Source organism: Manihot esculenta, chromosome 14 (genome assembly GCF_001659605.2).
Source record: "Manihot esculenta cultivar AM560-2 chromosome 14, M.esculenta_v8, whole genome shotgun sequence".
In the NCBI taxonomy this organism is placed as follows: Eukaryota; Viridiplantae; Streptophyta; class Magnoliopsida; order Malpighiales; family Euphorbiaceae; genus Manihot; species Manihot esculenta.
The window spans coordinates 20,102,659-20,116,967 of NC_035174.2; the positions used below are offsets into that span (position 1 = coordinate 20,102,659).

At 32.7% G+C, this 14,309-nt stretch overlaps 1 protein-coding gene across 1 annotated transcript; it reads right to left on the minus strand.

Annotated features, from left to right (window-relative positions):
• Positions 1-12,339: 12,339 nt before the first annotated feature.
• On the minus strand, positions 12,340-13,628 carry LOC110600564. Its single transcript, XM_021737430.1, has 5 exons — positions 13,552-13,628; positions 13,337-13,463; positions 12,970-13,263; positions 12,756-12,860; positions 12,340-12,675 (listed from the first exon to the last, which is right to left on the minus strand). Exons 1-5 carry the CDS (start codon positions 13,626-13,628, stop codon positions 12,340-12,342), a joined length of 939 nt encoding a protein of 312 aa, XP_021593122.1.
• Between the last annotated feature and the right edge of the window lie 681 nt (positions 13,629-14,309).

Consider the following 14,309-nt stretch of genomic DNA (forward strand, 5'->3'; position numbering starts at 1 on the left):
TGGTGAAGCTCCCGTTAAGCTACAATGCGATCTTGGGAAGGCCTGTGCTATATGACTTCGAAGTAGTGACTAACATCAGATACCTGATCATGAAATTTCCAACAGAGGCAGGGGTGGGAGTAGTCCGGAGACAGCAGGAGGAAGCTAGGGCGGTATATCTAGCCACGGTGGCGGAACCAAGTGCAGCAGCTGAGGGGATAAATCCGGAGGTCCGAGATGAAAAGGAGGCTAGGATGGAGTCCATTGGAGAGCTGGAGACGTTCCCACTATTAGAGGACATGCCGAGATTTAATGACGAAGCTAACAATATTGTTAATTTAATGACGAATTCATGAGCCCGTTGCTATAGCATAAGTCATCGACTAAGAACATCAAACAATCACTCAATAACATTAATGATCGTCGGGCTTCCTTCGCCAGGGGGTGAGGCCTGATCCTAGAGAAAGATACAGGCCCAAAGTCCATCAAGCCACTGGCAGGTAAGCCGGCCCAACATCGCGTGATCCAGCCCTATGAAGAGAGGTGGGCTGACCTGACTACTTGTACAGGCCTACCTGTAATGATCCGAAAATCGGACCGCTACCGGCGCTAGGATCCAGATCGGCTTAAGGCCGCCTGGACCCGTAGCAAGTCAAACATTCATCCTGTATACCTGACAGGAGCGGTTGTCGAAGCCGGTCAAAAATAACCTTCTTGGTTACCTACAATTTACAACTGTAGACAGTGGTGAAGGATCGTATCTACAGAGAATTGATTACCTGTTTATTTGCCACAATTAAGACCAATAGAACTAACTGAAAGCACAAGTGAAACCAAGTGATCAAGAGAAATAGAAACAAGTGCAAGGAAAGTAAAAAGGGGGGTTTTGAGATGATTTGATTAACAACTATTGAAAGTAAATAAAATAGCAAGTAATCTAAAATAGGAGAGAAATCAAGAAGAGAAAAGTCTAGTTGAAGATATGGATCCACTTTGGTTGTTTGGGTTGATCATTGAAACATGGTTATCTTGATTAATTCAATAGGTTGGTTATTGGGGTGGAAGACGCTTCTCACCACCATGTCTTTCCTTATGAACAAACTGATTAGGGAACGTCCTCTAACCAATTACTAATCAACAAATTGCCAAGGAATGTCCTTGGGCCATAGGCATCAAAACAATTGCCAATTGCATGAAGAACAAGAAAGATCCAAACCCTAACTACTCAAACGCATGAGATGATGTTAGATCATGCAATTCCTTGGATTTTTACACCAAGTGTTCTATGGACAGAATATTTCCAGCAATTATGGACTAACAAATATCCTAATCCAACAATCAATTAACCTTGCAATCAAGAATCAAGTGGCCAATTTGATCAAAACAACAAAGCAATCTTAGAATTAAGCATCAATTGCATGAATATTGAATAAAATCAAAGACAAAAGTTTCTGTTCAGATCTCACAACCCTTTAAACAACCTTAGTTTCAACCAATCCTCAACTAGAAAAAAGGTTTCAGCCACTCATGGCTGAACCAAACAGAAAATAAAAGAAAAGAAAGCAAAAGATGAAGAACTAAGGTGGAGAGAGAGGCTTGGAGCCTTGCCGATTTTTGGGAGGGTGGAAAAGCTGTCTTCTTGTCTTCTTGAAGCCTTTAAATAGATCTTGAGAGGCTGCCTAGGGTTTCATGGAAGTCCAGGAGACTTTTAGAGGCTGTCCAAAGTATCCTGGGTGTTGCATGTGCCTTGTTTGTGCATGTATGAAGGCAAAAACGAGTTGCATGTGATGGAAGGCAAGTGGGGGCACTTTGGTCTTTTCAATTGCTGCCCAAGGTCTTCAAGATGTTGCCTTAAGAGTTAAGAGGCTGCCCATGCACTAATGAGGAAGGTGGAGCTTTCTTTGGAAACTTGAATGAAGTGGGAAACATGTGATCTTTGGATTTGGCTTCCTTAATAAGCTTGATCTTGAAATCCAATATTTGAATGTGAACCTTGAAGATTTGGATCTCAAGATATTTCCCTTATTTGGCTCCTCTAATATGGCAACTTGGGATATGGCTTCTTGAACAAGGAAAGAATGCATTAGAGCGCATTTTCGGCTGCCTAAATTGAGTTTCGGAGGCTGGACTTTCGGTTCTGGTCTGAAGGTTCGGGGGCCGAAGGTTGGAGTTCGGCGGCCGAAGGAGGCCGACTTTCGTCTCTGGAGCCAATGTTCGGCGGCCGAAGGTGCCGCCGAAGGTGGGGCAGTTTCGTCTCTGGACTGGGCTTTCGGCCGCCGAAGATGCTGCCGAAGGTGGCTTTTCCAGATTTTGCACTTTTGAGCGTTTTTAAGAGCATTTTCTCTCGAATGTCCCTTTTCACCTAATATCTGCAAAACATGATTAAAACCACAAAATTAGGTAGAAAAGATGTAAATAGACATCAAGAATATCATGATAATATGGGCTAATTTATGCTCTATCAATACCTGTTTAATCCCATACATGATCAACAATTACATAAAAATTTAAAACTTTCTCATTAATCATTCATTCACTCTTTCATTCATACTTTCATTCATACTTTCATTCATTAACATTTAAGATCATGTACTAGAGAGGGATTAACACAATACTATGGTCAAGCACAACTCTAAACTTCCATAAGCATCATTACATTACATTTATGTACTATACTTTTTCATTACATCATATTCATATTCATGTCCACATCTAGCTATTACATAACATGACTCTACTCATGCTGACCTCCTGGTCTACCCTGTACCTGCAAATCTGGGGGGTTAAGGGAGAGGGGTGAGCTATAAAGCCCAGTGAGCAGAATAGTAAAACATAAATTTAAATCTCATGCTTTCATGAAATGCAACACATCACAAACATATCACATAAAGGATGAACTTGTCACCATTAGCTCTCTACATAATTCCATAGTGCCAGAACGTAGAATGGGTCCTGGTCTTTCACTTAAACATAACATTCCAAAGTGCCAGAATGTAGAATGGGTCCTGGTCTTTCTCTTACATGGTGCCAGCGAACGTAGAATGGGTCCCACTGGTCTTTCATTCCGTACCGTACATATCATATCATCACATCATAGATTAAGGGCTATGGATCATCCAATATCCATCCACATCAACAACATATTATGCAATGCAACATATTCTTGAATTCTAATGCAAACAACCTAATATATCTCATGGCATTCATGATGCGTGAATCATGCTAAGAATTGATTTATTTACTTGAAAACATAAAGAGTTATTCCACTCACCTCTGGCTGAAGCTCTAATGACTCTGAAGCAGTTATCTCACTGCTGAGGGCCTCGGTTCCTCGGGTCCAAACCTACACAGGTGGACTCAAATGAGGGGCCAAACATCTATAAACATAACTCTAAAATACTCCCCAAAAAGCCCCTAAAACACCTTAAAATAATCATAGAAATTATGCAAAGGAGGGCTGAACAGGGCACTTTCGGCGGCAGGTTCGGCGGCCGAAAGTCCCTCCAGAGCCGAAAGTCATGCACCTTCGGCGGCACTTTCGGCGGCCGAAGGTTCCCTCCAGAGACGAAACTCATGCATGTTCGGCGGCACCTTCGGCGGTCGAAACTCCCTTTCAGAGCCGAAAGTCCTCTTTCGGGGGCAGGGTTCGGCAGCCGATACATGCTACCACAGGCAGGTTCGGCGGCCGAAAGAGCCTTCGGCTGCCGAACCTGAGTTCTTCCCAAAGGGCAGAAACTCAGCCTCTCCATGCATAAAAGCCTCCCAACTCATACAATCAAGCATTTTCCTATTCTACAACATGCATACTCAAGCATACAAGCTCCTAGGGGCTTCAAACTATCCTAAACCCCAACTACAACACATCAAACATGCATAACCAACATACATTGATCATAAACACACATTTAACCAAAAACTCAACATAAACCTACACATACATTTCTACCCCAAGAAACTTCATAAAACTTGCTTAAAACATACTAGAATGGCAGGATCGAAGCTTACCTCTTGAAGATTTAGAGGAACATTTAACCAAAAACTCAACATAAACCTACACATACATTTCTACCCCAAGAAACTTCATAAAACTTGCTTAAAACATACTAGAATGGCAGGATCGAAGCTTACCTCTTGAAGATCTAGAGGAGAAACGATCCTAACTTGGAGATGGGAGAGATCTCAACTCTTTGGTCTCCAAACTCCAAAACTTGCTCTTTTGCTCAAATATCTTCAAATCAACATAAAGCTTGTTAAAACATGAAAGATCGGAGGAAAAACATCAAAGATCAACCATGGGAGAGCATGGACTCACCGTGGTCGAAAATGGGGAGAAAGCTCGCCCATTTCGGCCATGGAGCCCTTTTATAGGGGCTGCCAGACCACCTTTCGGCAGCCTAAAGTGCCTCCAAAACTCATGCAAGTTCGGCGGCCGAACATAAGGTTTGGCGGCCAAACCTTTGAAAATTTCAGAAGCCTAACTTGCCCCCTTAAACTATCCAATGTTCGGCGGCCGAATTTGAGGTTCGGCGGCCAAACCTGGAAATGCCTCCTTGGTCTTTTTCATTAAAAAATCAATTTCCTTTCTTGCTTAAAACCATAAAATACATTAAAACATTTTATGAAAACATGATTTTACCCTTCTAGAGGTTTCCGACATCCGAGATTTCACCGGACGGTAAGAATTCCGATACCGGAGTCTAGCCGGGTATTACACTACCCATGAAAAATCCAGTCTGGAGATGTGGCGTGAGAAAGAATAACTAGCCAAATCATTTCGCAGCCTTAACAGCACGCACGCCGGGAGGAATTAAATGGCCGCCTAGCATGGAATGGTGCTCTGACGCATCTGTATGTACGGATCTGGATGATAAGGATAGGTGGTACTGAAGCAGAAATGCGATTAGACGTCACTAACAGACAAAAAGAAAAAAAAAAAAAAGGGGAGGAACGTCTTTTTCCCTAACCAAGCTTACACACTCACGATAAATCCTATTTTTTAAATTTCAGAATATCAAAAAATATGAGAAAATAACTCATCGTCAACATTAAAACCAAAGCATTTCAATTGTATTTTTTAAAATAATTTAAAAATAAATAAACAAGAATAGCATATTTTATATGAAAAATCTTCCTAAGCATTCTAAAATTATTTAAATAGTTTTTCCTCAATTATCTTTATAATTTTCATTATTCATTTGAATTCTTTATATATATATACATATATGTGTAATTGGACTGTAACCATTCTTACTCTGATATTTCTATTGGTAGATCCCGAGTTATTTACTTTATTCATTGTTCAGTTTTTTTTTTTTTTTTATCTCCATTTCCCCCTCTTATTTCAAGAATTAATTTTTCTTTATTTTATAAAATTTTTTAACTTACTAGTTTATTATTTGGATAGGAATGTAGTATAAGGTGAATGTTTTTTTTTTTTTTTTCTAATAAGACGCATTGTTTGGAAGTTATTAAATTAAACTTATAGAAATACACAAAATCAAGCAATGGTCATGGTATAGAACATGCTTTTCGTTAATATGTGATGCTATATTAGAGATTTGGACCTAACTCATATATCGACTTAATAATTTTTATTTTAATTCACTCTAATAGAATTCATATAAGATTAAATAATTGGGAGAACCATTCCTGAATTTCATATTGTAAAGTGAAACTCCAATTATTTAGGATATATCCATTTGTATAAATAAGATATTAGCTATCTTAAATTTTGAACAGACTTTTGAACAGAACAGAGTTCTAATTTTTAAATAAAAAAGTGAAATAAGGAAAAAAAATCTAATTATAATGAAGAATTTTAAGATAATTCTAACTCTTTATGTATAAACAACAGTCACGTAACTATCAAATATATTGACTTCTAAATAAAACAGAATTATAATTTTTAAATAAAAAAGTGAAACAAAGAAAAAAAATCTAATTATAATGAAGAATTTTAAGATAATTCTAACTCTTTAAATATAAACAAAAGTCATGTAATTATCAAATATATTGACATCTTTTAAATATATCATATTTTACTTAAAATCGAAAATTAACCTGTCTAGTGTGGTTAACCTCTTTCTTGTAAGTCTGTAAGTCTGACTTTCTTATAGAGAAGTTTTTATCCATAGTAGCATTAATTGGTTAAATAGACACTTCTGATGAATAAAATAATTAATATTCAATTATTCAATTAGACACTTCTAATTAATAAAATAACTTTTTTCCTTTGTATATCAATAATATACAGTGAATTTACTTACTAAAAATATAATGTCATAATTTTGTATTATAGATTTATATTTTATTTCCAATTTTTGAAAAATATTTATTTAAAATTTGTTTTTTCTCTTTATCAAAGATTTCCTTAATAATAAGAAAAAGAAACAAGGGAAATTTTATTTAAAAAAAAAAAAAGGAGCACATGAGGCTGGTTGATTAATTGTACAAGTAAATAGCTTACCTAAAGATTCATTTGGTGGTTCGTAGATGGCTTCGTATGCAAACACAGTTTGGCAAAATATCATCTCCATCTCCTTCCAACCATTCACATTGGCCAGCTAGCTATGTACTCTCTCCACCGCCATGGTCCCACCGACCACCATCTCAATAATACTATATCCATTTTTTAATTTATTTTCATTTTTCTTTTTTTATAAAAATTTAAATATTTATTATTATTAATACATCTATTATTATATTAAAAAATTTTATATAAATTATTAATTAAATAGAAACATACATCTTAGTGTTGGCTAAAATTACTAAAGTGATTAGGAGCAGGGGAGAGCATATTTCGGTCTAAACCGAAAAATCGAATCGAACCGGTTGATTTTGGTTTTTCGGTTCAATTTTTTGGAATAATCAGTTTGGTTCGGTTAATGTATTTAAAATTTTTCGATTTTTAATTCGATTCGGTTTAAACATGTTAAATAATCGATCAAACCGAAAAATCGATTTAGTGGCTAGACCCGAGCCCAAGCCCGAGCCCAAGCCCTCCCTCTGACCTCTCGTACCCAACCCAGCACCCCAACCCCTCCATCCCTTTTGGCCCCAAGCCCAACCCAGCAGATTTTAATTTGAACCGAACCAAAGCGAACCGATTTTTATCGGTTCGATTCGGTTTGATTATATTTTCATAATCGATTTTTTCGGTTTTTAAAATTTTAACATTTAGATTTTTGATTTTATCGATTCGGTTCAGTTCGGAAACGAACCGACAGATTGCACAGCCCTAATTAAGAGATATTTTGTCCACTAATTACTGTTAGGTTGTAAGTGGATTAGGGGAAAAGTAAGGTTTGAATACTTTTTTTTTTTTAACTAATTAGCAATTTGGTGCCTACAGAATGAAGAATTGGTAGGGCAATCTTATCACTTTTCATTTATTTATTTATATATTTTTTATTTAAAATGACCCTTTTGTTAGATTTTATTAGCGAGATTTTGGTGGTTCAAAAGTTGATTTCAGTCATTCTGCTAATGGAAGGATTATGTTTTTGTTGAAAAAGGTAAGCATATATCACAACTTTTAATATTTTATTAGTGGTAAAACACTAAATTTGTTCTTCAACTATAATAGTGAAAAAAAAAAACATCAAATTTTATTTTTTCATTTAAATTTATTTTTAAATTATTAAAATTTTAAATAAATTTTATATTTTCTCTAAATAAAAATCATAATAATAATAATTTTATTTAATTTTTCAATAATAATTCAAAGATAAATTTAAATTAAAATATAAAATTTAATATTTTTAATTCATAATAAATAATAATTTTATTTGATTTTTCAACTTCCGAATAATCTCATAGAGATTATTTTGATGAAAGCAATTAAATTAACTGATAGAGATTCATTTTTCAAAACAATTAACATTTTGATGAAAGCAATTAAATTAACTTAAATCTCAATAATGTTTATTTTTATTACAATGATTCGATAGGTAATTCAAAAATTCAATAACTTGATATTATTTAACTTAAATTAATCTGGAAAAAATGAAATTTAAAATAATAAATTATTATTTAAAATAAAAAAAAGAAGCTAGAACCTATCTTATCCGAGCAATGTGCCACTTCTGGCCTAGACCAATGAAGCATTTGATGAAGGAATATAGAGTTAACTTTGCCACCTAGGAAAAGCACTAATCATTAATGGCAGATAGGCATTTTGAGTGGACAGCAAACTGGAGCCATAAGAATTTAAAATAATAAGGAAAAATTACTTCTTAGTCCCTGAGGTTTAATGCAATTAACACTTCTGTCTCTCTATTTTGGCAACCCAACACTTAAGTCTCTCACTTTCTCTTCCGTCCAAATTCGTAGTCCTTCCGTCCATTTAAACCGTTTGGTCAAAAAGTCAAAGGTGAGAGGTGATAATTTTTTCCAAAAATATTCTTCTCTCAATGTGAAATTCCTATTTTTTTTTCTCTTTCATGTTTTCTCCAGTTGAAGAAAAAGAAGTTGCAGAAAGGGTAGGAAGAAGAAGAAAGAAGAAGAAGAAGAAGAAAAAGTTGCAAAAAGGGTAGAAAGAAAAAGAAAGAAGAAGAAGAAGAAGAGAAGAAGTTGCAGAAAGGGTAGGAAGAAGAAGAAGAAGAAGAAGAAGAAGAAGAAGAAGAAGAAGAAGAAGAAGAAGAAGAAGAAGAAGAAGAAGAAGAAGAAGAAGAAGAAGAGGCATTTGGATTTGGGTTTTGTGATTTTGAAATAGCGGAATTTTTAGTGAGGGTTAATTTTGTCAATTCACGTGTCCCAAACGGCTATTTTGGACGGAAGGACTACGAATTTGGATAGAAAAGAAAGTGAGAGACTTAAGTGTTGGGTCGTCAAAATAGAGGGACTGAAGTGTTAATTACGTTAAACCTCAGGGACTAAAAAGTAATTTTTCCAAATAATAATAATACAATTATATGAAAAAGTATTTAGAAATCGACTTCTTTTTTTCCAAGAAACTTATTATATGAGTCTCCCATTTTAGCAAAATTAAATATTTGGTCTTGTAATTATGAAAAATACATTATATTAATCTCCTCATTTTATTCCATCTACATTTTAGTCCCTCCACTAAATTTTTTTTTCTTTTTAAATTATAGAAAAATGTTCAAACTTTATATTTTAATTGTTCATACTTTGATATCAGGATTACTTTGAGATATAAATTTAATACTAAGTATAAGGATTTGAATAATCTTTCTTCTTGAATTAATTTTAAAAATATAAATACTAATTAATGAATTTATCTATAAAAGGGCTAAATATTAAACTTTTAGAAAATAGGAATGCATAATAATAAAATTCCAATAAAAAAAGGTTGGTGTTTTTATTATATATGGTCAACAAACTTCAATGACCACTAAAAAAGTCAACTTAAATATTGGATGTGACTATAAGAAATTATACCAAGAAGACTTGTTAGCAAAAAGGAAATAAGAAGAGCCCATGATTGTGGACCTTGGGGAGAAGGAGGGATTGCAATCCTTAATTTTTATAGGGTAATGCTCAAAGCCAATGAAAACAAATAACCACTAAAATCTAAGGTCAAGAAAGTGCACCAAATGGAGAAAACCAAAGGTGGGATTGCTGTGTTTGTACTGAGCAAAGAAGACATAGCCAACTTTTTTTGTGGCTCAAATGTTGAATTGCTAAATCATTATACCTTTTTAAGTTTTTTTCATTTGAGCAATGATTGTTGGTTATCATCTCCTTTATGGGTATTTTTGGAATTAAAATCCCATTTAGGAAATCTATGGTAGGCCATGAAAAAATTTTATTTGTTAGAATGGAAAAACTTGGTTAGAGCACACCTCCATTTGTTTGTTGGGTGAAAAATACTTTTCAAATTTTATAATGATTGAAAATTTTAAAAAAAAAATTTTACTATTATATTTTAGGTTTATGTAATAATATATTAATAGCCACTACAAAATTGTGAAAATCACTTAATTTTTTAAAATTTTATGAGTTTTTAATATATGATCAAATTAATATTATTTATTTATTTTTTTAACATTGTAATTATATAACAAAAAGAAATACTTATTTTCTAGAAATTTTTGGAAAATATTTTTGATATAGAAGTTGGAGTTCCAATTGGAATGAGTTGTACCAAATGAGACTATTTTTCTTTCAACTCCTTTCATATCAATCAGGGAAAGCATTTTGTCAGCCAGATAATCATTTTTATTCAGACAAGTTTTAAAAAATTTAATCCATTCTACCTCAAAAAACTAAATATTTATAATAATTTATATTTATATTATTCCACGTTTAAAATTTTAAGTAATAAAGTAAAATCTTTTTAATTTATCACAATTATAGCCCTGAGAAATAAATTAAATTTATATAAATTAATGATAAATTATAATATAGCCTTTAAAATTTTATTTGAATAATAAAATAGTCTTTAAAAACATATTTTTATTACAATAATGTTTTTTTTATTAATCTCATTATTTACTCTTTATTTCTATTTTTATATAATACAGTAGATATTAATAAAAATTTAAAATATAAAAAATTAAAACTTTATTTAAAACATATAATATTTTGTTTTATTTAGAATATTATTAATAGGATGTAAAGTTTTTCAAATATAAAAAGTATATACATAATTTATAATATTGAGTATAAATATTTAGTGAAATACTTGAATATATATTATTTATATATGATGTTGTATAAAATAGAAATTTATTTGTAATAAATATTTATTTAATATAATATATTTAATATTATATATGGTAAATATAAAATATATTTAATTTCAATATAAAATTTAAGTTAAAGAATTATATGTTTTATTAGTAATATAAAACTTTAAGGATTATATCGTAATTTATCATTAATTTTTTCAAATTCAATTTAGTCATTTTAACTAGGATTATGGCAAATTAAAAAGGTTCGATTTTATTATTTAAGATTTAAAATGTTAACTATAAATGTGAATCATTGTAAATGTTTATATTTTAATTATAGGCGCAATACATCATTTCCCTCCTAAATTTAATAAAAAAAAATCAGTTGGCATCTTTATATTTTTCTTGTAAATATTTAATACTTTACCTTTATTAAAATCTAATATTTAAATACCTAAAATTTTAGTCGGTATGCACTCTGAAAAAATAAAAATATATCGACGATAATTACTAACTATAAATAGATAAATTTGATCGGTAAACCATTTTACCAATCAATCGCCGACTAATTTTTAATTGTAGAGTATTTAAATTATAGGTAAACTTTATTGATAAAATATTTGGTTGATAATATTACAAACCAAATATTGATCTGTAATTTCGTCGGTGGTCATTCGATTAAGATCATTTCGCAGCTGATTCACCAACCAACAGTGGGTCGATAATTATCAACTTTAATATTGATCGGTAATTACCGATGATGTTGTATCAGTAATTAACTAATTATAAGATAATCAATCATTACCGACCATAATATGATGATAAGTCAATCGGTGTTGATTTAAAATTTATTGATGATTGTAATATTTATAATTTATAAAATAAAATTTATAAAAGCTTATAATGAACTGTATAAGAATAATAATCACTACAAAAATTTAACGGATTAGTAATGAAAATTTCTGTTACTAATTATTAAAAATCCGTTACTAAAACAATTTTGTAACGAAAATTTTCCGTTACAGCAAACCTCGTTGCTAATGCATTAGTAACGGATTTTCTAATCCTTTGCTAATGCATTAGTAACGGATTTTCTAATCCTTTGCTAATGCATTAGTAACGGATTTTCTAATCTGTTACTAATTTAGTAACGGATTTGTAACGGAAAATCCGTTACTAAATATTGTTTCCTTTTCGTTGATTTTAGTAACGGATTTTTCTGTTACAAAAATCCGTTACTAATTGTGAAAAGGTAATAACAGATTTTTCCGTTACTAATCCGTTACTATTTTTAACAGATCAGTAACAACTTAATCCGTTACTAATTCGTTACTATTTATAAAATTACAATAAAATATTACAAATTATATAATCTAATCAGACAATTTAACATGTAAATACACTCACCTATTACAACTCATCTCAATAACAAAATGTAAAAACCAAATGTCATAGCTATCATGAATGCACTCAAATCCAATATCATATATTATGTAAATCAAATCAAACATATATCCAAGTATCAAGTTGTGCAATTTTAAACTAAAAAAATTAACAAATTATTTATTATCCTAGTACATATGTGTAATGAAAAAAGAAACTATAAATGTGTAGTATTTTCGTCCTCGTCCTCATCATTAGCTTCATCTGCTTGATTAGGAGGCTGTGCAGAAGTTCCCTCACCATGAGCTAAAGGCTGGATGCCTTGCCTTTGACTCACAAGCTACATAAGTAAATCCGTCACCTGTGACAGCTCAGAGGTAATCCGCACATTTTGCTCAAGCAATACTTGTTCATTATCCTCACGCTCCTGTACCTTGCGTTTGAGATCAGCCACTTCATCTTGAAGATCCTTATTTTGCTGAGCTGATGTGAAGGATGTACTAGCAGAAGTCTTGTTTGGGAAGAAAACTGAAGTCTGTGATCCAAGACCATACACCCTTCTTTTTTTCTCTCCACCTACTGCCTCAAAGTATAATTGAGCCTCATCAATGCGGGATGCCTGACTACTGTCATTATCTGTCTGTGATGCTTGCTCTTTCAAAGTCAGAAAGCGGTCCTTCAAAAAAAGATACCATGTGATATAACAGTATGAAAAACAAATCAAATACTTTACTATAAATTTATTTAATTTCTCACATGAATGGTCTTTGAGCGTGCATCAACAAACTCTGAGGTACCCTTCTTTTTATGAGTAGCCTCAAATAACTCATGAGGTAAAGGATCTCTGCCTAGTCTTTCGCGCTACAAGTAAAATATAAATAGTAATAACATGCTTCAATATAAATTCACAACAAATTTTATAAAATTTAAAGCATTTGAAAAAATTTAAGTGAAAATGAATAGTACATACCATCTGTTGTTGATGCCTATACTGAGATATGGATCCTCCACAATGTCTTGATGGGCCAGCGCCTTGCCTACCTGTTTCACTCTTTCTGTTGTTAGAGAATTTTTTGCATTTCTCTTTATACTCAGTTGCTCCCCAAGCGGATTGCCATGCATCCATTACTCCTTCTGTCAGTGATAGCCTCTTCTCCTTCCCATTCCTTACGCTACACATAAGGCTACGATACCGCTCGACAACTTTTTTCCTCCAAGCTATCTTCATAAGCTGCTCTATTGCCTCCTCCCATAAGAAGTGTTTCTGTAATTACTCATATTTAGTGACAAATAATGCACAGTAAAAATAATCACATGTACTGTAAAATTTGTATTACCTTAAATTCTTGCCAATAGAATTCTTTAACCTCTTCTGGTACATTTTTCCAACAAAAGCCATCTGCTACTAACTTTTCCTTGAAGATCAATGTAATCCGCCTAGCAATCGGATCAGAAGGTTGCATGCTGTAGAAGAATAATTGAAAAAATAATTATATTGAAATAAGCATAGAAATTAAATGCATATTTAAAAATACTTATAAATTTTACTCACATTGAGTTTACTAAGGAAATATATGGTCTGTATCCTGTGGGTCCGCAACTACCAGAAGCAGATGCAGATGCAGCCATCGGTGGAATAGGTGGCAAACCTATGGGAGCTGAGGCAGTACCAAATGTGTGCACTGAAGCAGGAGTGGATGATGCAGCACCCTGTGTGGATCTCTCACCCTGGTCTGGTCTAGGAATCAAAGCAGTGTGTTGTACCAAATCTTGATTGATATTTTCTGATTCATTTATGTGGACACTACCCCTGCCATGGTCTCCTCAACCCCGTGATGAAGATCCACGTCCTCGTCCTCTCATCCTGTATAAATTTACATTAAACAAATCACATATAGTTAATATATTTAATAACTGAAAGTAAAAATAGATATCAATTATTTTATACCTTTTATTCACTATCTACATCTAAGTCATTATTATCATCATCATCATCATCATCGTCCGTTTCTGTTGCTATTATAGTTTCATCTTCATCATTTTCTTCACCATCATCAATTTCAATAACATCCCCAGTTGGATCATTTAATTGTTGTGTTGAATCATCAATTTCAATAATAATGGCAGTGTGTTCCATTTCATCTTGTTGAAATGGTTCTTCATCAGGTTGTGTATTTTCTTGTGTTGGAAGTTGAATCATAGAACGTGCTTTGACTTTTACAGCAGCCCACCATTCAATTTTATCTTGCCTTAGGCTAGGATACAAAGTATATATCACTTGTATTGCTTGTACTCCCAACACAAAAGGCT

Coding starts and splice junctions, on each gene's coding strand:
- LOC110600564 (XM_021737430.1), bottom strand. CDS start 13,628: ATGGCTGCATCTGCATCTGCTTCTGGTAGTTGCGGACCCACAGGATAC. Junction 12,861..12,969: donor ATAGGCATCAACAACAGATG/GTATGTACTATT, acceptor TTTTACTTGTAG/CGCGAAAGACTAGGCAGAGA. Junction 12,676..12,755: donor CACGCTCAAAGACCATTCAT/GTGAGAAATTAA, acceptor CTTTTTTTGAAG/GACCGCTTTCTGACTTTGAA.